At 37.8% G+C, this 24,054-nt stretch overlaps 2 protein-coding genes across 3 annotated transcripts; one reads left to right on the plus strand and one right to left on the minus strand.

Annotated features, from left to right (window-relative positions):
* Nucleotides 1–4,236: 4,236 nt before the first annotated feature.
* On the plus strand, nucleotides 4,237–11,613 carry LOC110935887 (auxin response factor 2B). 2 transcript variants are annotated; one of them, XM_022178232.2, is made up of 15 exons: nucleotides 4,237–5,158; nucleotides 5,244–5,359; nucleotides 5,498–5,593; nucleotides 5,689–5,745; nucleotides 5,920–6,075; nucleotides 6,174–6,258; nucleotides 6,446–6,536; nucleotides 6,635–6,799; nucleotides 7,191–7,310; nucleotides 7,413–7,488; nucleotides 7,581–7,755; nucleotides 8,450–9,228; nucleotides 9,357–9,547; nucleotides 10,241–10,433; nucleotides 11,240–11,613. In XM_022178232.2, the coding sequence occupies exons 1-14, from the start codon at nucleotides 5,032–5,034 to the stop codon at nucleotides 10,410–10,412; spliced, it is 2,406 nt and encodes an 801-aa protein (XP_022033924.1). In that variant the 5' UTR covers nucleotides 4,237–5,031; the 3' UTR covers nucleotides 10,413–10,433; nucleotides 11,240–11,613. The 2 variants fall into 2 exon arrangements, with proteins under 2 accessions (XP_022033924.1, XP_035845680.1); XM_035989787.1 differs by lacking the exon at nucleotides 5,689–5,745 and having other exon boundaries at nucleotides 4,242–5,158; nucleotides 11,240–11,604.
* A 4,240-nt stretch (nucleotides 11,614–15,853) lies between these two features.
* LOC110933016 lies at nucleotides 15,854–16,471 on the minus strand. The gene has a single exon (XM_022176259.1). It carries the CDS (start codon nucleotides 16,469–16,471, stop codon nucleotides 15,854–15,856), a length of 618 nt encoding a protein of 205 aa, XP_022031951.1.
* Nucleotides 16,472–24,054: the final 7,583 nt, after the last annotated feature.

The raw sequence follows: 24,054 nt of genomic DNA on the forward strand, positions 1-24,054 counted from the left end.
AGTACCCTTACTCGGTATATGTTATGGTACAAAAAAATAGTTTATTTACAATAGTTTCATTTCACAAAAGGTTGCTATACATAACCCAAAGAATAAAGTTATTTCTACGTCGTTGGAAAACTATAAAAATAGTACCGATACCGGTATTGATGTAGTCCGGTCGGTATCAACTTTGTTTGTCATGGTATCGGTACTGTACTGATACTCAATATGGCCAATGGTACCAAAAAGATACAATTTTCGAACAAGTCTCCGCTTTTAACATAATGTATATTGGAATGTCGAGAGAAAAAATTTAACACCGTTGCGTATTCTGGTTTTTTAATTGGTAATGCTCGCAATTTATAAGAGAGAAATCAAAGTAATAAATAAATAGGTTATAAGCGTATATTATATAGAATATAAGCGGCGAAAAAGAAAATTAAAAATAATAATAAATTACTACTCACAAACAAAACATTTTACTATAAATAATATATGTGTTTTATCAATGTTAGAATGACGTTTAGTTAATTGATCTTAGAGCCGTATTTGTTTCGACAAATACTTTTCTTACATATCGTGTTTATAGATCACATTTATGATACGTAGTTAATCCTTTAATCAAACATGAGTCGTATCACCTAATTCAACACCAACACCTTAATCATTCACCCAATAATTTTACCAACCAATCAATTTATCTTTCAATTATTCTTACACTTTTTTATTATCACATCACAACCTTTTATATTTATTTTTCCTAACCACGTTATTTTTTGCTAAAATAAAACATTAAGCCTACAAACGACGACAAACAAACATATGCAATGTAGACGTCAGTGGCTTGCTCGTTTGTGAAGGCCACATCCCCAGTCTACGAGACCCACAAACACTACATTGCAATTGCTCTAAGGTTTCAAGTGAAGTATGATTTTGATATTATAAGTTTTTTTTTTTCAATTGATCAAGTACTTACCATAGGCATTGATTTTTTTTTAAAAGGGCGGATATCAATGAAATAATAACTAACTTAAGCAACCTGCTCAAGTTTGGGTACAGTACAAAAAAGGTTTAAAATAGAAAACATACAACAGTCCTCTCTATGTGCATCATATAACAAAAGGATTGCTGATTAACCTTGAATTCATTCCATAACTTCCGGTCTAGTTGCAATGATTCCGCCAGAGAGCTAACCCATAGATATGATAGAGCCTTTATCTCGCCAATTATCTTTAAGATGTTGCGCGTCCTGCTGTTAAAAACCGTGTCGTTCCGTGCCTTCCATAATGCCCAGCACACGGTTGCCAACACCGTGTAGATTGCCTTTTTTCTCCGACACGTTAACTAAAGATTCTGGACAAACTCAATTTTTTTTTGAACAGCAAAGGTTACATAATCCTTATTTCTAAATTACACCAAGTTTAGCTCATGTCAGGAATTGAACCCTCGTCTCTTCCAAGAGCATAAAGCCTCTACCACCCCACCAAAGAGATGATGGCGGGCGAACTCAATTTTTTTTTTTGAACGGCAAATTTTGATCACTAACGGACCACTAGAGTATTATCGTGCCACCAGCGAAACCACCCGATCATATCCATCTTCACTAGGCATAATGCCTATACACCAATTCAGGAGGAAACCCAATAAATATGAGAAAAACCCCATTGTGAGAATCGAACCCAGGACCAATTGATCCAAAGTCTTATCTCACCTCCAAGATACCACTAGGCTATAAAGCCATGGGGCGGGCGAACTCAAATAGTTCCACAAATCTAATGTGAATATATTAGCTATTCATTAAATGTCTTTAGCTAAAATTAGATTAGACTAATTTGCACTAATTACAATCAACAAATGCAGCTGTATAGTGTGTGAATGCATTTAAATTGACAAACAAAACAAATTAGTCAAATGTAGTTTTTTTTATTTATTTAAATTGAAATAATAATATATTTGTAAATAAAAGTGGGTTAAGATGCCATGGGGTGAGGGGGCAGCAACAAGATGCTGGGTTGTCCTGATTGGATTAAATTAAGAAATTAATTGCGTCGCTTAAAGGGGACATGCTTGTGGGCCAGTGGTCCCACTGCTCAGGCTCAGTTTGATCCCTTCATCTCACCCACCATGTAATAAGTGTATAATATTATTTTATATTTCAAGAATTAAATGTCACGTGTAAATAAATAATATAATACATTTTTAAATAAATAATATAATACATTTAATAATCAACGTTAATTAATGTTAACAACTTAACATTTATATTCATTTTTATGATATGCCCAATGTGAACTTATCATGAAAAACTAACGAAACTAACACTACACCGTCCTCTTTTAAAACAAAGCTTCGTTCATCGTCTTCTTTATTTTCGATGGTAATTACTGTCGGTGATCTTAACTTTACGACGTCGCTTACTGTCGACATATCAGTCATCTTCTATAGCGAAGCCCCGTTACAATGTTATCCTTTTCATTTTTGATGGTAATTGCTGTCGGTGCCCTTAATTCCACGACGTCACTTACCTTTGACATAATAATATGCTCCTGGGACCGTGTAACATAACATTGAGGACATTGGGGGTATCCTATCATCCGCAAAGGGGGCACGTGCTAAACTCTACGTGATAATGACCTATGGTAAAAAGAGATGAAAACTAACAGGAGTACCTTGTATAAAAATGCTTTGTTATGATGCATTGTAATTAACATACATATCAAAACATTTGCTTAAGTTACACACACCATGAAAAACATGACCAATGCATATAATTAATTACTTTTGTTTGCTACGCAAAATTTGAAAAGATAAAAACCTGAGTTTGTTTATCCAGATTTAAGAAAAGTTTAAAACAACAAATAACTATACTATTATCTTAATCACAAAAACTACACATTATGCAACTGATTAGGTTCTACAAGACCGTGGGGTATGGTCCGGCTTGGGTTGGGAGCATGAGTTGACACATGGAGTTCGAGCTCCCCCACCGGTGAGTGACGTGTCCGTGGGGTATGGCGGGGCTTGGGTTGGGGCGTGGCTTGGCAGTTTATTAAAAAAAATTACAAAAAATAAAAAAATACACACAACATTAAAAAAAAGCCTAAAATTTTATTAAATTCTTAAAACGATTACAAAATAAAAAAAACCTAAAAACGATTACAAAATAAAAAAAACCTAAAAATTACAAAAAAACCTAAAAACGATTACAAAATAAAAAAAACCTAAAAATTACAAAAAACCTAAAAACGATTACAAAATAAAAAAAAACCTAGAGCGTTAGGTAAATTTCAAAAAGCGCGAGCTTGTCGAACGGCTTTCACTCCTTGCCCGAAATTCAATGTTCGCCACCGCCACCTGGTCCTCGTGGTTTAACTCACCGCTCAGAACAGCTTCATAGTAGGCTTTGAAACGATCAAGCTTGGGCCGTAGCTCGCGCTATTTATGTTGGCACGCGTTTTAGTTGTGCCGGTCATAAAAGGAACCCGTATACATATTACTATTAGCGCTAGATACATCAACCGTAATTTTAACATACTTAAAATTGTTTAACATAATCACGACCCATACAACTCAGTTATCTAAATGAGACAAATAATATGTAATCGAGTCATAAATGGGTTAAACAAGTTGTCTTATAGTATATGTTTATTATAATCTTAAACATGTTTACATTTCAACTTGTGGGAATGATACATGTTAATCAAATCATGACTCGTTTAATCAAACAAGTCGGATATAACCTAAAATATGATTGTTTTTGTGTAGTCACCATCATTACATACGTGTCAAACAAGTTTTTCTTCAAATAATTAAATACATAGACGCCTATTAGTCACTAATTACTCTGAATAAACTGCTACATATAAGCTAATAGATCGTGACACACGAAAATCACTTCAACTTACACTAACTAATAACACGCCAAGTTTTAGTTTAAATATTGTAAATTCACATCACATCCCTATACACGTAATATGTGTGAATTAAAGAAAAAAATGTGTGAAAATTTTAAAATCAACTAAAAATGTTAATATCAAGATGTAAACACCACAATAAAAATAAAAATAATAATAATAATAATAATAATAATAATAATAATAATAATAATAATAATAATAATAATAATAATAATAATAATAATAATAAAACAAGATTAGGTCTTTTCGTAATTAACACGGAATTCAATGGTTGTTAGAAAAATATGTTGATTTTTGTGGACAGAGAAATACAAGGAATAATGGGACATCTTCCCTTGACCAAGCAAAAAGCCAAAATACGATATCGTTTTGGATTTGGTTCATCACCCATTAAAAAACCCGGTTCAGTAACCGGCAATAACCGGTCACTACTTGGACCACTTGTTGAAATTACTGCAAAAACCGGTTCTAACCTCCAACCATTCAATGAATATCTTTCCTTGCTCTGAGAATCTCCATAATTTAGAGAGAGAAAATCCGTTTGATGATTGATGTAGATGTTACGGAAGCTGTTTGATGTTGAATTTGCTCATTTGATGCAAGTTCGTCGGTGATTTGTGCTGAAATTGTATTGATCTGGCGTGATTTCGGTCGAATTCTAAGGTTCTAGTGAGAGAAACGGTTTGATTGTTGGTTTAGATGTTTCGGAAGCTTCGCGGTGTTGAATTTGTTCAGTTATTGCAAGTTTGAAGGTGTGTTGTGCTGAAATTGTGTTGATCTGGTGTGATTTCGGTCGAATTCTGGGGTTTTAGTGAGAGAAACTGTTTGATTGTTGGTTTACATGTTTCGGAAGCTGCTCGGTGTTGAATTTGTTCGGTTATTGCAAGTTTGAAGGTGTTTTGTACTGAAATTGTGTTGATCTGGTATGATTTCGGTCAAATTCTAGGGTTTTAGTGAGAGAATCGTGTTGATTGTTGTTTAGACGTTTCGGAAGCTGCTCGGTGTTGAATTTGTTCAGTTATTGTACGTTTGAAGGTATTTTGAACAAAAATTGAGTGATCTGTGGTGATTATAGGTAGAATGTTAGGGTTTTGTTGAGAGATCTGTGTTGAGAGTCGTTTATCGTTGTGAAATGACGTCATCAGAGGTTAATAACATGAGAGGAGACAGAGACGCGTTTTCTCTCTCTGGTTTTAGCGACAAAAACGACGCCGTAGGTGATTCGAGAACTGTTCCGGTGGCTGCCGGTGCCGGAAAAGGTACTTATCGGAGTTTTTGACGGATTAATTAGGTTTCATTTCCATTTACGAGTAATTAATCGTTTTCTATCTTATTTTTGCTTAGCTGATGCGGATGAGGCTATTTACAAAGAGTTATGGCGAGCTTGTGCTGGTCCGCTCGTTACCGTGCCTCAAGAACAGGAGCTCGTGTTCTACTTTCCTCAAGGACACATAGAACAGGTTCAGTTTTATTGATTTTTGCGGTAAATTGTCTGGATATGTGTGAATCGAATTTCGATATACGGATATAGTCACTGTTGATTATATTGTTTATAGTTAGTATTGATTATATTGATAATATTTTGTTTATATTTACAGGTTGAGGCTTCAACTAATCAGGTAGCGGAACAACAGATGCCGATGTATAACCTTCCGTCGAAGATCCTCTGCCGTGTTATGAACGTGCATTTAAGGGTAAAATTGTTTAAGATTATTAAATTTGATGTTTGTGGTTAGCCGGTAGGCCATTTATTGTTTTTTTAATAACATTTATAGTATTGTGTTTGTAGGCTGAATTAGAGTCGGATGAGGTGTTCGCTCAAATAACTTTGATGCCTGAAGCTAATGTGAGTTTGTTTACCTTTTGAGTAGTTAATCAATTTGGTATGTATTTGTGTAGTTGGTATTTGAATAATAATAATAATTTATTTACAATGAAATTTCGGAACAGCAAATGTATATGTGTAGTTGGTATTTGAATAATAATAATAATAATTTATTTACAATGAAATTTCGAACAGCAAGATGAAAATGCTGTTGAGAAGAAAACAACACCACCTGCCCAGACTAGGTTTCATGTGCACTCGTTTTGCAAGACTTTGACTGCTTCTGATACAAGTACTCATGGTGGTTTTTCTGTTTTGAGACGCCATGCTGATGAATGTCTTCCACCATTGGTTAGTACCTTACCCTGTAAAGATTAATATTATTCTGTTTAAATTCAGTTTTGTTCTAAATTTCATAAACCTAAAATGATCATCTGGTTTTGTGATAGGACATGTCAAGGCAGCCTCCAACACAGGAGCTGGAAGCCAAGGATTTGCATGGAAACGAATGGCGTTTCAGGCACATATTTCGAGGTAATTGGCAGCTTCTTGTAGAGTTTGATTTCGTATAATTTGATTTATATTTAGCATGTATAATTAAGGTTGAATTAACTAACTATCGAATTTGGAGCTAGTTTTTGTTTGTTATTATACATAAATTATTCAACCAAGTATGCCTCTGCCCTTTTAATTCATGTAACTCATACTTTGTCAATATTAGGTCAACCAAGAAGGCATCTGCTTCAAAGTGGATGGAGCGTCTTTGTTAGTTCTAAAAGGCTCGTTGCAGGTGACGCCTTTATATTCTTAAGGTAATAATAGATCACACATCAATCATATCCATTTTCTTTTTTCATTATTAACTTTTATCTACTTTGTTAAATACCTGACAAGTAACCGTGATATACAGAGGTGAAAATGGAGATCTTCGTGTGGGAGTAAGACGTGCAATGAGACAACAGGCAAACGTGCCATCATCTGTCATATCCAGTCATAGCATGCATCTTGGTGTTCTTGCCACAGCATGGCATGCCGTCCAAACAGGAACAATATTTACAGTCTATTACAAGCCTCGGTATGTGATCAATACAACGCTTAAAACTGGTTCAGGTTGAAGCTGGTCAGTTTAGACATGCCAAAACGTATTGGTTTCGGTTACCCACAACTCTTTTTTGTTCATTTTAATGAATATATTACGTGTTAAGTCTGAATAAAAATATCTATCTATTACAATAATAAGCTAAAATCTTTGAGTAACATGAATTAAGAAGTCTAATGTTCTTGTCAAGCCCTCAATGGGAGCATGATATTATGTATTCTCTCACTCTCAATGTTCTTTTTTTGTCCCTAAACAACCCGTTATATGTAAATTTAGCTAATCCTTTGGGGGCGTATGTTTTTTTTTTAAATTCAGTTATTGTCCCAGTATTTACATCATTTTCTTTTTAAAATGTAAATTGCTTTAGGACAAGCCCTGCAGAGTTCATTATTCCATATGATCGGTACATGGAGTCTATGAAAAACAACTACTCCATAGGTATGAGATTCAAAATGAAGTTTGAAGGTGAAGAAGCTCCAGAACAAAGGTATATATAGCTATTGGAATTTGCTCTTTATTTTTCCCGTAATTGCTTTTCTTTTCCCCAAAGTGTGACATAATAGACATAATAATCTATTTGATCATGTAGATTTACTGGAACCGTTGTTGGGATTGAAGAGTCTGATCCAAAGACTTGGCCTGATTCTAAGTGGGGATGCTTGAAGGTATTACAATATTATTTAATCATATTTATCACTTAGTGTGGTTTGTCATATTGTCATGCAATTATAGTTTTTGTATTATTTTATTTTTATAGGTAAGATGGGATGAAACATCGACTATTCCTCGTCCAGAGAGAGTGTCACCATGGCAAATAGAGCCCGCACACTGCCCACCTGCAATAAATCCGCTTCCGGTACATAAACAAAAACGGCCTCGACCAACAAGCATGTTGCCTTCATCTCCTGATTCTTCGGTTCTTACAAGAGAAGGTATCCACGTTGACCCATTTACTTATGAAAGGGTGGACTTGAGTTATTATTATTCTCTAACTGGTGAACATACATAATAAGCAAAAAAGGAAACAAGTCAAATAGCCCAACAGGTAGAAAGTTGCTAAAAATGTATTTTTGCTTTTTAGCTGTATATAATTTCCTAAATTGTTTTACTCAAGTGTTAGATTATTATTGAAATATTATAGGATTGTAATCATGGTTATCAGACTAATTACTTATTAATAAGTTTTGGACAAAAGTGTTGACCCTTACAAAAGAGTAAAATGTCATTTTTTGTCCCTGAGGTTTGTCCATCCAAAAGGTTTGAAATCTTGTCATTTTCTTCCGGCTCGTTAACTCCATCCATAATTCTCCGTTAAGTCAGGGTATTTCCGCCTTTTTTGTCAACTTAAAGGGCAATTCGGTCTTTTTCACTTTATGTAAAAAGACCGAATACCTCTGAAAAAGGCCGAATTTCCCTTTAAGTTAATAAAAAAGACGGAAATACCCCTGACTTAACGGAAAAAAACTGGATGGAGTTAACGAGCCGAATGAAAATGGCAAGATTTCAAACCTTTTGGAGCCCGTTACACAACCTGTCTGAATTCTGGAATCCCCCTTTTGTCACGTATAGTCATGATGGATCTATTAGAAATGGATTTTTATTCTCAATAAGGTAATTTAATATCAGGTTCGTCAAGGGCGTTTGTGGCAGACCCTTCACCTGCAAGTGCATTTTCAAGGGTTTTGCAAGGACAAGAATCGCCAGCATCAAGAGTCCTTTTTGCAGAGAGTAACGAATCAGATTCATGTGGTAGGCCCATTCAATGGCCATCTTCACTAATAATAGATGAAAACGACAAAACCAGCCCTGTATCTGTCTCTGTCTCACAACGTTACACAGGAATGGATAAGGTGTCCTTCGGAAGGCCCAATGAAACCTATTTCACAGATCTACTATCGGGCTTTGGATCCTCACCTGGTCAAAGTCAAACCGAAGGAAAATTCAACCTACAGTCAAACCCAAACCCGTGGTCAACCCCGCCTTCCAATCTCTCTCTCAACTTAATGGGCTCCACCATGAAAGGTGCTTTTGGCGAGTACTCTGTTCATAGTAATCCACGGGGTAACGAGCAGCCACTTGGAAAGTGGCTAATGCCGCCGCCACATACTTCATATCTACAAATTGCGAAATCGCCACTGGCTCAGCAAAATGAGGTTAGGAAACCGGAAGATGGAAACTGTAAGATATTTGGTGTACCCTTTGGTAATAAGGTTGCTTCAGAGACACAGCAAGCGGCAAAATTACAACAATACCCCTCGTTTGAATCTGGGCAGCTATCTGAACAGTCCTCAGGTCTGAAAGTTATTGGTAATACACCAGGTGGTAAAGAGATGGATAAACAATACCAAAATTCTCAGTCACAACCAAAAGTCAACCTTGGTGTTTCACCTAGGAGTTGTACAAAGGTATGGGTTGTACTATATGCTGAGGTGGCAACTTCGATTGATTTTGTAACATAGATAAAATAGTGGGTGTTGGTATTGGTTGTATTATCTTCTTGGTATACTGACGTACATTTCTATATTCTTTTCAGGTTCATAAGCAGGGGATTGCCCTTGGTAGGTCTCTGGATCTTACTAAGTTCAACAACTACGAAGAACTGATTGCTGAATTAGATGAGTTATTTGAGTTCAATGGTGAACTAAAAACCTGCAACAAGACTTGGCTGGTTGTGTACACAGACGACGAGGGTGACATGATGCTTGTTGGAGATGATCCATGGCAGTAAGAAATTCTATCACAATTTTTTTTTATAATCTAAATTGAATCTGCAGTTTCAACCCAACCTTACCCACATCTCTTAACACGTCACACGGGTAAAATTAAAAAAATAAATAAAAAGGAAACTGTCCAAAAAGAAATTAAAAGATAGGATATTATTAAAATAGGAGTTAGGTTCCGGTACAAAGGGGTCTTAACATACAAATTGGCTTAACGTAAGACGTGGAGGGGATTTTTTTCTCATTTTATTAAGCACGTATTTTAGTCCCAGATTCTCAAAAGAAGATTTTTTTATTTTTTTATTTTTTGTGTAAATAACACTAGTAGAGTAATTATAATTACCCTAGGGTAATTACACATAATTACTCTACTAGAGTAAGTACACGATTTTTTTTTTTCTTTGCAACTAAACATCATGCTTTAAGTAGACGGGAACAAAAATTCAAAAACAATCCCCTCCTTCACTTCTCATTTCAAGGCCATTTTGAATGTTAAGACCATTTGTATTTGATCCTTACACATTAAAATAGTTATAATTGTTTAAAGGAATTGAAACACATGGACAACGGTCGTTTTGGGTCAACCTGACGTGTCTTGACTCATTAATCAACGCACTCTTCCTGCTCGTTTTCCTACCTCCAATCCAAACATATTCTCACTCGTGTCGTTTCCATGTATTATTTTCTTGTTTATCAGGGAATTTTGTGGAATGGTGCGTAAGATTTTTATATACACAAGAGAGGAGGTTCAGAGGATGAATCTCGGGACTTTAAACTCGAGGGGCGAGGACGACTCATCGATTGCAGAAGCCGTAGATGGTAGGGACACTAGGGCTGTTCCATCATCTTCTAGTCCTGAACACGCATAGGTTTTTAATAACTATATCTAGGTAACTATCTCCATTCTTTCTATTTTAGCAGATTGTGCATATGATCAGTGGCGGACCCAGAAATTATTTGCTGGGGGTGCGGATGAGGTGTTCAACCATATTTTCAAGGGGTGCGGTCGGGATTTTTGCCTAAAATATACACTAAATTTTTTTTTTCAAGGGGTGCGGCCGCCCACCCTGACCACTATGTAGGTCCGCCCCTGCATATGATATCTTGCATTAAGTATACAGAATCAGTTATAAGTAGATAACTGTAAGAACCACATGCACATGTCAGTTCAGCACTACGTACAAGTGTTTATGTGGTTCTTTACTTAAAGTTAGAGTAAAGTACACCAGGTGGTCCCCGTGGTGTACCAAAATATTGGATTTCTAGCTTTTCAAAAGTACACAGATGGTCCCTGTGGTTTGCACCTTATAACGCATTTAGTCCCCAACTTTTTCCAAAAGTACATGGATGGTCCTTGTGGTTTGAACTTGATAACGTCCCTAACTTGGACATGCTAAAAACTTTAGATTTGTTGGCTAGGGACTGAATGCGTTACAAAGTGCAAACCACAGTGACCATCCATGTACTTTTGTAAAGTTAGGGACCAAATCTGAAATTTAGGTAAACCACAACAACCATCTGGTGTACTTTACTCCTTAAAATTATATACATCTTACAGTTGTTGTTTTTTTTTTTTTTTTTTTGAATTTTCTGAAATTTTAATGGTTTTTATGAGCAAAAAAAGATGGTTAACTAACAAAAATTGGACTAAATTTGGTTAAGTGGAGAATTAATAGGAAGAGTATGATTTTTGCAGGTATATGTTTGTAGGGGGAGGTATGGTTGGTATACATAGGTTATGGCAGTTAAGTAGAGTTTAAATAATTATTTAAAGTCGCGTCAAGATGCCATCCGAGTTCCCGATGAGCAAAATCTTCTCTCAATGGAGGCAAGTCTTTGATGATATCATATTTTGAGTTTTGGGCACTTATATTGGTTCATCACTCCTTAACATTATTATTGCTATATCTATATATATAAGTATGGTTGTATATAGGTGATATTGGGAGCATGCCATATGTACAAAGGTGTTTTGCTAGGTAACTTTTTGAATGTAAGGAGAAAGTTATTGACTCTTAATGGAGAATTTAATGTAGTTTTGTAGCCTAAATTATCGTTTTTTCTTGTTTGTTTTTTTAATCTTTATATACTTGAATTCTAGGGTTCACGGTTCAGTTCAAGCGGGAATTCTAGACGAAACAACTATGGTTTTAAAAAATGGGAAACCAAACTGCCAGACGGGCCAAAATGTATTCGTTTGGCTGGTCTCTATATAAAAAAAATCATAATGGTTATTTAGTATTAATTATTAAGATAATAAAGAAGGTTTATTTATGCATACCATTTATGTTGTCCAGACTTGATCTTTGATCTCTAGATCGCAAAATGATAAACTAAACTTTATTGAATACTGAATTTGAATACCAATGGAATGAATGAACATGAACGAATTCTACAAATGAAATCTATCCCTATTTATAGTTTCTAAAAGGTGCGAACGAATAGACGCGTCCTTTTACGAACGGGTGTGTCTCTTGGATTGTGTGGATGAAAATCAATCTTGAAAGGTTGTGTCTTATTGTCCAAGAGTCATGTCCCTTTGTTTCTCCTTGTGGCCGAGATCAAACACGTGCGACTCCAAGGGTGTCGCAACCCTTGGGGTGTTGGTTGACTAGTTGTGTTTTGTCAACTTTAGTCCCAGTACTTTGTAACCGCCATATAGCTACCTTTTAACTATATACTAATAAACCCTTGCACTTTGGATGTGTAGAGATTAGTGATCTCATTCACCCCCCCCCCCCCCAATCTTGAACATCCTTGAGTTGTTGTAGATCTTGAACTCCGAGCACTTCTCGCATTGTAGCAAACTTGACTCTTGCCAGTGCCTTTGTTAGTATGTCTGCCCGTTGTAATTCTCCACTTATGTGTTTCACATTGATGTGTTCGTTCTCCACGCATTCTCTAATGAAATGATAGCGTGTATCAATGTGCTTGCTTCTTCCATGAAAGACTGGATTTCTCATGAGTGCTATTGCAGAAACATTATATACCCTTAGTGTTATCTTCTCTTCCTTCCAGCCTGTAACTTCACTTGGTAATCTTTTAAGCCATAGTGCTTGGCATGCTGCTGCAGTGGCTGCCATGAATTCTGATTCACATGATAATAATGCCACTGTTTGTTGCTTCTGTGTGCACCAGGTTATAGGTGATTCTCCAAAGTAAAGTACCAGACCAGTTGTTCCCTTTCCTTTGTCTGTATTAACACCACAACTGCTATCACTATAACCTGTGATCTTACATCCTCCTTGCTTCCTGTAGATGATTCCATGCTCTTTAGTTCCTTTTATATATCGTAGTACTTGCTTCACTGCTTTCAAGTGATGCTCCTTTGGTTCTTGCATGAATCTACTAAGCAGACTGACTGAGTAACATAGATCTGGCCTTGTATGCAATAAGTACCTAAGAGAACCTATCAGGCTTCTGTAATGCGTTGCATCTGCTAGATCTCCTTCTTCAGTCTTTGTTAACTGTGTTCCTGGATTCATAGGAATCTTCATGTCGTTGCAGGTTAACATATCAACGTCTTTGAGTATCTTGTTGATATAGCCTGTCTGTTTGATGGCTATCTCACCCCCTGCTTGAATAACTTCTATTCCCAGATAGTATGCTAGTAATCCTAGATCGCTTATTTCAAACTTGTTATCCATCTGAGACTTGAAAACATCTATCTCCTTCCTTGATGTTCAAGTGACTATCAAATCATCAACATAGACTCCGACTATCAGTGTAGAAGTCTTACTTGTCCTTGTATAGATTGCTTGCTCTAAAGTACACTTCTTAAAGTTAAGTGACTTTAGGGTTTGATCTAACTTCGTGTTCCAAGCACGTGGTGCTTGTCTCAATCCATACAGAGCTTTTGATAGTTTGTAAACCTTTCCTTTATCTCCTGGCTTTATAAACCCTTCTGGTTGTGAGACATAGACCTCCTCATTGAGATCTCCGTGTAAGAATGCAGACTTCACGTCTAAGTGATGTACCTCATAACCTTGATATGCTGCTAAAGCCAACATTAGTCGAACTGTCTCTATGCGTGCTACTGGTGCAAAGACTTTGTCAAAGTCTATTCCGTGTTACTGAACATATCATTTTGCTACCGGCCTTGCTTTGTGTCTGACAACGTTTCCGTTTGCATCTTTCTTAGTCTTGAATACCCACTTTAAACCTATTGCCTTGTGATCTCTTGGCAACTCTGTCAATCTCCAAGTGTTATTCTTGTTTATTGAGTCTAACTCAGCCTTCATTGTTTCAATCAACTTTCTGTCATTAGATGCTTCCTTGTAATTCCTTGGTTCTTCTTCAGCAAGTAGTAATTCTTGAGGATCTACTTGAATTTCCTCTGTCCCTTCGTATAGTTCTTCTAGACTTCTCAGTTTTACTGGAGTGTCATTAATACTCCCTGTTATACTTTCAGACGTAGATGGACCTCTACTTGATAATCTGCTTGGATTTCCTGATGAGTTCTGATTGTACAAATGTGCTGGCGGGGTTACATAGGAGTCTGGTTCTTCTGTTTGATCTTCTCCTGAATCTTCATGATGTGGCCCGCTACTATCAGGACTACTTGGTGCATTTTCTTCTAACTCTGGTGGGTTGTCATCTTCTTGAATAACAAAGTTTGTCCATTCGGGATTCCCTGAATCTATCGTTTCCATATAACTATTCCAGTTCCATGGTTGACCTTCCATGAACTTTACATCTCTACTGACACATATCTTGTTCTTCGTCGGATCATGTAGTCTGTATGCCTTTGATCCTTCTTCTATTCCAAGATAAACCATGGGTGCACTTCTATCGTCTAATTTCTTTTGTTGAAGTGGTAATACCTTAGCGTATGCTGTGCAGCCAAAAACCATTAGGTGCTCCAGATTCGGCTTCCTTCCATTCAATGCATCATACGGGGTCTTGTTCACCAAAGCCTTCATTGGAATCCGGTTTGAGCATTCTTCGAGTAGTTGACAACATCGTCCTGTTCCTTCTTTTCACTACTCCATTTTGTTGTGGGGAATACGGCGCTGTGAGCTGTCTCGCTATGCCGTTGTCTTTGCAATACTTGTTGAATTCAGCCGACGTGAATTCCCCTCCTTTGTCCGTCCTTAGCATTTTTAACTCGGTTCGAGATTCTGTCTCCACCTTTTCTTTGAACTGCTTGAAAGCTTCGAATGCTTGATCCTTTGAAGTTAGTAGATATGCCCACATGTAGCGAGTGCAATCATCTACAAGTAGAAATATGTACTTCCTCCCAACATGTGTTGGTGGTGATATAGGACCAGACAAATCTCCATAGTAAATCCAGAGGTCTTAAAGATTTGAATTTTGCCTGATTTGGAAATGGTGTCCTACTATGTTTTCCTAATAAGCATGCGTCGCATACTTGACTGGCATGACTTATTTGAGGGACTCCATGTACCAAGTTCTTTCGAGTCATTTCTTTGATAACATCGAAATGTAAATGGCCTAACCTTGCGTGCCATAACCATGCTAAATCTTTTGTGTTTGAGAGCATGCAGATTGGTCTTCCAATCTTCAATTTTACCTTATATAGCCTGTTCCTCATTCTCCTGACTCGCATTAGTAACTTTCTATTTCTGTTGCGGACTGTTAGTAAGTCTCCGTCCATAACTACTTTGCAACCGATTTCTGTAAGTTTTCCGAGGCTCAATATGTTGCTTTTCAGACCTGGAATGTAGTATACTTGAGAAACAATTTTTTGTTCTTGGTTCAGACATTCCAACAGTATTGAACCTATGCCTTTAATTTCTACGTGCGACCCGTCACCAAAACGTACTTGCCACGTCACCTTTTCATCTAATTCTCTGAAGTGACTTCGCACTCCTATCATGTGGTTGCTTGCCCCGTTGTCTAAGTACCATAGACTTTCATCTTTTGTGGCGTAACTTGCTGGTTCTATGCGTTCTTCGTTTAGTAGAAACCTTTCTTGAACAACGTTTTCTTCTTTTATTGCCGTTAGCAATACAGGTGCTTCGTCTTCCTCGACGAGATTTGAGTGTTCTTGCACGACTTCTTTCTCAGGACAATCTTTCTTAAAGTGTCCGTACTTTTGACACTTGAAGCACTGGATCTTACTTGTGTATGTTTGGTTCCTTCCAAACTTCCTCCATTTCTTAGAATTTCCACCTCTAGGTCTGTACGAAGATCCTTCATTCTTAGTGCTTTGCTTGTCTTTATTGTCTCGCCAATTTCCACGCGGTTGGTTGAACCTGCCACGCCTGCGGTTTCCAAACTGTCTTCCTCTGCCTGAGTTGTTGTCATGATGTGTAAACATCAATTTATCTTGGCTTTCTCCTAGGCTTCATTTCTTTAACCTTAGCCTTTCTTCATAAGTCTTTAACCTTCCGACTGCTTCTTCTAGCGACATTGTTTCTAGATCGGAGTATTGTTCCATGTAGGCGACAATCTGAGTGAACTTATCTGGCACAACATTTAGGAGTTTGCGTACCAAAGTCGGTTGACTCAGTGTTGTCCCTAATTCACTTGCCCGTGTAACAACACTGTTTATCTTTGCGAAGAAAGAGTCCACAGTGTCATCTTCTTTCATTTGCATTAATTCGAATTCTGACATTAGTGTATTCCAACGAGCCTTTTGTACCCGATCAACACCAACATGTCTTGTTTTCAAAATTTCCCAAATTTCTTTTGCAGTCTTACAATTTGCAACTTGCAACATGACATCTTCCGGTATTGCTTGGAATAGATAAGCAATTACCAACTTATCTTTCTTAACATCTGACTGTGTATTCTCTGCCGGTTCAATCGTTTCCCAAAGTCCACTCGCTTCCAAAATCGTTTTGATGCAAATTGCCCAAACTGTATAGCTTGTTGGTTTCAAAATAGGACACTGGAATTGGGAAAGAGAACTTCCCTCCTTTTGAATTATAATTTGTGGATTTGGTTCGGTTACTCCTGACATGTCTTCTGATCGAACAATCTTCACCTTTTCGATAAACTTTATTTTTCTTGTTTCAAAAATTTCTAACCACTAATACGAACTCCTGTACTGGTAAACTTTGACTTTTTAGAACCTTCAACTCTTAACCCGCGTATAACCCACGCGTAATAATCAATCAATCTAATTCGCACTAAACCCTGGAATCAAAACCCTAGATTCCTAACGCTTGGTTCGATAACCTTGAACCGAAAATAAAAACTGAATTGAAACTTGCGAATTGAAAGATAAAACCTGATCGCGAATTCCCTGCGATGCCTAGAGCCTGATGCTCTGATACCAATTGTTGCCCAGACTTGATCTTTGATCTCTAGATCGCAAAATGATAAACTAAACTTTATTGAATACTGAATCTGAATACAATGGAATGAATGAACATGAACGAATTCTACAAATGAATTCTATCTCTATTTATAGTTTCTAAAAGGTGCGAACGAATAGACGCGTCCTTTCACGAACGGGTGTGTCTCTTGGATTGTGTGGATGAGAATCAATCTTGAAAGGTTGGTTGACAAGAGTTATGTCCCTTTGTTTCTCCTTGTGGCCGAGATCAAACAGTTGCGACTCCAAGGGTGTCGCAACCCTTGGGGTGTTGGTTGACAAGTTCTGTTTTGTCAAGTTTAGTCCCTGTACTTTGTAACCGTCATATAAACTACCTTTTAACTATATACTAATAAACCCATGCACTTTGGATGTGTAGAGATTAGTGATTTCAATTTATATTCATAAATGCATATTTAAAAAATAATAGAAGCTAAATAATAAAAGTAAACTGTAGATATCAAGCCAAATAATCTACAACACACCATTGTATCGAGTCGATCGAGCGTGCACATTTTGATTGCGTTGCTGCAAATACCACAAATATAAAGTGTTATGGGTGAAATTCTGAGCCCATAATCCTGACTTTGTATCTTGATTTTTTATTAGTTGTATATGATCAGGATACCGGATCAGGATACAGGATCAGGATACCGGATCAGGATACCAGGCCAGAATATTGGTAACATCCTGAGGCAGTATCCTGACTATTACTAATGATTTGCTTGTAAACGTTGGTTACAAGGGACTAACGTTCATGAGGACCAAGTTATCCTGAAGACCCGCTCAAATTAGTCAGGATAATGACGTTGATGGCGGAAGAATAGCTCTTGTAACGGTTGTCATTGAAGAAAAGGCATATTTCATGGGAGCTGGTCAAAGATATTAATGTTCCAACGGTCATGGAGGCTTAAATCCCGGAATTATGGTTAATATGCGCGTGGAAAACGAGTAGAAGCAGCCCCCAATGTTCAGAATGGAATATTCCAAAGTATCCCGGAATAATAGGATAGTTTGTTAGTTACTTTTACTATAAAAGGGATTGATCGGATCATAGGTAGACACAACTTTTTCCACACACTTTCACTCGCACACTTTACTCTCTAGCTTCTAGCAATCACTAAACACAAACACTTGTAATCAAATTTCATTGTAACACCTAGTTGATCCGCATCATATCCTGCACTGTATCCTGAAGTTGAAAGCAATAAGAAGAACAAGGCAGCTGCGATTGTCAGCTCCCGAGGTTTTATGCCGGCGATCTAGATTGATCAAGGGCTTTCCTCGTACATCTCGTGTCATTTCCTTTACTTTTTGCTCATAGTTTGATCGTAGATACAGCTCAATATCCTGAGCCGTATCCTGAAAACTGTTTTTACAAACAACATAACCAACATATTTCCAATACACTTTTTAGCACACTACCTCACTTAACTAATTTGATCACTAAATTGCTTCGGTAATTTTTGACCAAAACAATTTGGCGCCCATCGTGGGCCAAGTGGTGCTATTTTTTCTAAAAACTTTTGCAAGATCACTACTTGGTTTTGTATTTTCCAAACTTTTTACTACGTTGTTTGCAATGGCCTCGAGATCAAGCATGAGCTCTTCTAATGTGTCTGCTACAACTTCTGCAACAGTTGGTTTGGTGCCTCCTCCACCTTCACAAGTTCAGACTTTTCAGAGGAGAAATGAAAGCCACACACCGAGAGAAATTCCTGCTGCTCAGAATGTTTCTAGATTCGGAAATTCAGGGAGAACCCATATCCTTGCTTCTAATAACGAAATTCTGTCTTTGTTTGGTAGTATACAGGAACAAATGAAGAGGCAACAAGAAACTAACCAGACGATCATGAAGGATATACAACTCTTGAAGTCAAACTCCAGGAAACCCGTGGAGGATACAACTACTCCTCTATAGCCCAGGATGCTGATCTTTAGTTCATCAACATTTACCGAGGATAATCAAGGCAACATGATACTGAGTCAGTCTCGGAGCAACATGCTGGAGATACCATCATCCGCCAGGATATCGACCGTGAGGGATCCAGGATATGGCCCAGGATATGGTCCAGGATATGGCAAAAGCCAACAGGCTGGTAACATGTCTGCCAATATCAGTATCCCTGCTACTAATAATTCTGATTCTTTGCAGGATATAGGTGTAACACCAGTATTGACCAGGGAACTTCAAAAATTGAAGGATATGATATCAAGTGTTCCTGAAGTAGTGCAGCCTATACCGAAAGTATCCTAGGATAGTCACAGGATATCCCGATTTGCTTATCCAATTTGTGATGTTGAAATTCCAAAAAGATTCCAGACTCCCAGCATAAAGTTGTATGATGGGACGACAGATCCTGAGGAGCATATTGCCCAGTATAGGGAAAGGATGGAACCAAATCCAACCCTACCAGAACTTAAGGAAGCATGCTTATGCAAAGGCTTCGGTTCAACTTTAACAGGATCGGCTTTAAAATGGCTTTTAAATGTTCCACCTTATTCAATTACATCATTTTCTCATTTAGTTAATTTGTTTATCAGTCAATTTTCTTGTAGCAGGAGCTTTGAGAAACTAACAAGTGATCTTTACAGGATATCACAAGGATCACAAAAATCCCTAAGGGATTATGTTAACAGATTTAGTAGAGAATCCCTGGATATCCCGAATCTTGATATTGCTACGGCAGTACAAGCGTTCAAAATGGGGTTACGGAAGGATCGTCAATTTTATCAGGATCTTGTAATGAATCCTTGCAGGAACTTGGACGAAGCTCGAAACAGGGCCTTGAGATATATCAGGCTGGAGGATGATAAGAAAATGCAAGAAATGATGAACTCATCCAGTAGCTACGAGTCAACCAATAGGAAGTCAGAATCCCCATTTAAACCATATCGCTCTAAGCCATATGGTAGAAATGACAATAAGAGAGTGAATGCTGTTGAAGACGAGGATCCTGAATGAATTATCTGAATATTTCTTTTCTGATAACATTCCTGAATTGATGTATGCTATGCAGGGTTTAGGAGACAAAGCTAGGTGGCCTCGAAAGAATCAGCAAAAAGCTGATTGGAAGGATAAGTCCAAATGGTGTGCCTTCCACGAAGATTTCGGACATGTGACTGAGGATTGCATTGCTCTAACAAAAGAAATAAGTTATCTTCTAAGCAAGGGATATCTGAAGGATCTCTTAGGAAGAAAGAAGAATAAGGGTCAGGATACTGAGAAGGATCCTGAACGAGCGGCGTTACCTCCTGCGGATGCCAAGATATCATGGAGGCTTCGGAGAAGGATATGAAGAAAGTTATCTTGGATCAGGATAATCCTGATATCTCGGTGCTCGTGGGAACCAATATCCCTCAGGATATTGAAGAACAATTAACTAACTTTCTGAAGTGCAGGATGTCAACATTTGCATGGAAGCATGAGGATATGACAGGTATATCCAAAGATATTATCACTCACAAGCTTGGAATTGACAGGTCGTTCAAGCCCGTTCAGCAAAAGAGAAGGAAGTTTGCTCCTGAACGGAATGCAATTATCCAAGAGGAGGTTGAAAGATTGCTGAAATCCAAGATGATCAGAGAAGTCAAGTTTCCAAGATGGCTAGCAAATGTGGTGGTGGTACAAAAGAAAAATGGGAAATGGAGAGTTTGTGTAGATTACACAGACTTGAATAAGGCTTGCCCCAAAGACCCATTTCATCTTCCTCATATTGATGCAATGGTGGATGCAACCGCTGGGCACGAGATGTTAACCTTCATGGATGCATCCTCAGGATTTCAGCAGATTCAAATGGAGCCTTCGGACCAAGAGGATACTGCCTTCATGACACCAACAGGTATTTATTGTTATACTGCTATGCCTTTTGGTTTGAAAAATGCAGGTGCAACGTACCAGAGATTGGTGAACATGATGTTCAAAGAGAAGCTGGGGGACACAGTGGAGGTATACATCGACGATATGGTGGTAAAATCTAAAAAGGCTGAGGATCCCCTCCAGGATTTTAAGGGAGCATTTGATATCCTGGATCAATATAACATGAAGCTAAATCCTGCCAAGTGCCATTTTGGAGTGGGGGCAGGAAAGTTTCTAGGATATATGGTAACTAAAAGAGGGATAGAAGCGAGCCCAGAACAGATCAAAGCCATCCTAGATATCAAATCACCTTCTAACATGAAGGATGTTCAAAGACTGACAGGACGAGTAGCGGCATTAAACAGATTTATCTCAAGATCCTCAGAAAAATGCAAGGAATTTTATGATATCCTGAAGAAAAATAAGAAGTTTGAATGGGGGAAGAAGCATGAAGCAGCCTTGCAGGATTTAAAGCAATACCTCTCAACCGCACCTCTACTAATGAAGCCTGAGGATGGTGAACCATTATCCCTGTATCTTGCAGTATCAGGGAATGCAGTAAGTGCTGTCCTTGTAAAGGATTATGAAGGTCAGCAGTATCCTGTTTATTATGTTAGCAAAAGTTTATTAAATGCTGAAACTAGATATTCTCATTTAGAAAAGTTGATATTGGCTCTAGTTATGGCATCAACAAAGCTTAGACATTACTTTGAAACACATAGGATTCATGTCAAACCAATTATCCTGTTAAGAATGTGCTTAGGAAACCTGAGATGTCAGGTAGAATGGCTATATGGTCAGTAAAGTTAAGTGCCTATGATCTAGTGTACGAACCTAGAAATGCCATAAAATCTCAGGCTTTAGCTGACTTTTTGGCTGATCTCAGTAGTGATATTCAAAATGAAGTGGACCTAGAAGTACAACAACTAGGAGAAACCTTAGAATCCTGGACATTATATACTGATGGTGCATCTAATATTAGAGGAGTAGGATTGGGTATACTACTAAAATCGCCACAGGGGGACATAATACCCCAGGCTATTAGATGCGAATTTCCTGCCACTAATAATGAAGCAGAATATGAGGCTTTGATTGCAGGATTAGAATTGGCTAAGAGCATGAATATTAAAAGTTTGCAAGTATATGTTGACTCCTTGTTAATCACTAATCATTTTAATGGATCTTATGCAGTTAAAGGTGAGAAATTAATTGAATATCTTGATATTCTAAAAAAATTAGCAGGATATTTCGATATTTTTACACTGGAACAGGTACCAAGAGAGGATAATGCTGAAGCGGATGCCTTGGCAAACTTAGGATCATCAGTCAGGATACCGGAGGGAACCCAAATACCGATACTTCATATCCTGTATCCTGCCATGGATCCCTTCAAAGCTCAGGATAAAGAGGTAACAAGCATTCAGGATCCTGGTCATGATCCTGAGGAGGATACTGGATCCTGGATGACTCCAATCATAAGATATCTCAAAGAAGGACACGTTCTGACAATGAAAAGCCTAAGGCATTTAGGATGAAGGTATCACGATTCACCATTATAAATAATATTTGGTATAAGAAATCTCTTGCAGGTCCATACCTAAGATGCTTGAAGGATCCTGAGGCCATGGAAGTGCTTCAGGATATACACGAAGGGGATTGTGGTAACCATACTGTGGGCATATCTTTATTCTCGAAAGTATTGAGGACAGGATACTATTGGCTGACAATGAAGAAAGATGCTGCAGAATATGCTCGAAGATGTGATGCATGTCAGAGGCATAGCAACATATTGCACCAACCAGCTGAACCATTATATCCTATAGTTTCCCCTTGGCCATTCATGAAATGGGGAATGGATATAGTGGGAAAGTTGCCGAAAGCTCCGGGAGGAAAAGTTTTTATGCTAGCAATGACCGACTATTTTTCTAAATGGGTTGAAGCTGAAACATTAGAGACCAAGAAGTAGTATCCTTCATAAAGAGAAATATCCTGACCAGGTTTGGAGTACCAGCTGAGATAATCTGTGACAATGGTTCTCAGTTCATAAGCAAGAGGACCACTAACTTTTGCAAGAGTTGGGGGATCAAAATGATCACATCTACCCTGGTACATTCTCAAGCAAATGGGCAGGCAGAATCCTCAAACAAGATAATAATCAACAACCTGAAAAAGAGACTAGGAGCTAAAAAAGGAAGATGGACAGAAGAGCTACCCTTTGTTTTGTGGGCTGGTAGAACAACAATAAAGAGTGCAACTGGCCAAACCCCTTTCTCCTTAGTATTTGGAGCAGAAGCGGTGATCCCAACGGAAATGGTGATACCTATGGCAAGATCCAATCTCTAGGATCCTGGGCAGAATCCTGAAGCAATGTGCCAAGAATTAGATACTGTGGATGAAACAAGAGATGCAGCAATGCTAAGGATGGCAGCATATCAACAAAGGATATCCAGAGCATACAACAAGAATATAAGGACTAGAAGGTTCGAAGTCGGAGATTGGGTGTTAAGGAAAGCTTTTCAGAATACTACTAATCCTGCCGATGGAAAATTGACTCCAAAATGGGAAGGACCTTATGAAATTGAATCTGAAGCAGGGAAAGGAGCATATCGACTTAAGAATATGGAGGGGGATATACTACCAAGATCCTGGAATGCTATACATCTCAAAGCCTATTTCAAGTGAGTTTAGGATTTAATTTCTAACTCAAGATGGTATGAATTCTGTCTCTTTTAAATATAATTTATTTTATTTGAACCCAATACTAACTTAAGCATCGGAGGGGTGTTAGCCAAGCTAACACCCACCTTAGTTTAAGGTTGTTTTGCAGAATATGCTTCGGGATATAGCTCCAGGATACACACTTAGGATACTTCGAAAGATTAGAGGATTGGCCCCCTCTCTCACGTTTAAGGGATCCTGATCCCTTCACAGGTTTAAAGGTATTCACTGTTTTGGTCAAAAATCACACTAGGATAATGCAACCAAACTCCAAGTTACGGGGAATGATGCTTGAAATGAAGAACTATGATGAGGATCACTATGATATAAATTGCACGAACAACACAAGGATTTATACGAGGAAAAAGCCCTTGATCAATGAATGATCTCCGACATAAAAAACCTCGGGTGATGGAAACTACCGATCACCAAGCTCAAATAAATCAATTAAAGTTTACAACTTCGGATAGTGACGAGCTAAGTACAAGGATCACTATGCTTAAACGTGTAAAAGTGTAAGAAATGCTAAGTGTTTGCCGAGAGCTTTGTGACTGCAACTGTACGAGAGTGTGTGTAAGCAAAAATGGCTAAATGTTCTAGTTTTAACTCGTCACCCCTTTAAATATGAAAGCTAAACTAAGCTAACTAA

The sequence above is a fragment of the Helianthus annuus genome, chromosome 4 (genome assembly GCF_002127325.2).
Source record: "Helianthus annuus cultivar XRQ/B chromosome 4, HanXRQr2.0-SUNRISE, whole genome shotgun sequence".
Taxonomy (NCBI): Eukaryota; Viridiplantae; Streptophyta; class Magnoliopsida; order Asterales; family Asteraceae; genus Helianthus; species Helianthus annuus.

Coding starts and splice junctions, on each gene's coding strand:
- LOC110933016 (XM_022176259.1), bottom strand. CDS start 16,471: ATGTCAGGAGTAACCGAACCAAATCCACAAATTATAATTCAAAAGGAG.
- LOC110935887 (XM_022178232.2), top strand. CDS start 5,032: ATGACGTCATCAGAGGTTAATAACATGAGAGGAGACAGAGACGCGTTT. Junction 7,489..7,580: donor CTAAGTGGGGATGCTTGAAG/GTATTACAATAT, acceptor TTATTTTTATAG/GTAAGATGGGATGAAACATC. Junction 9,548..10,240: donor GTTGGAGATGATCCATGGCA/GTAAGAAATTCT, acceptor CTTGTTTATCAG/GGAATTTTGTGGAATGGTGC.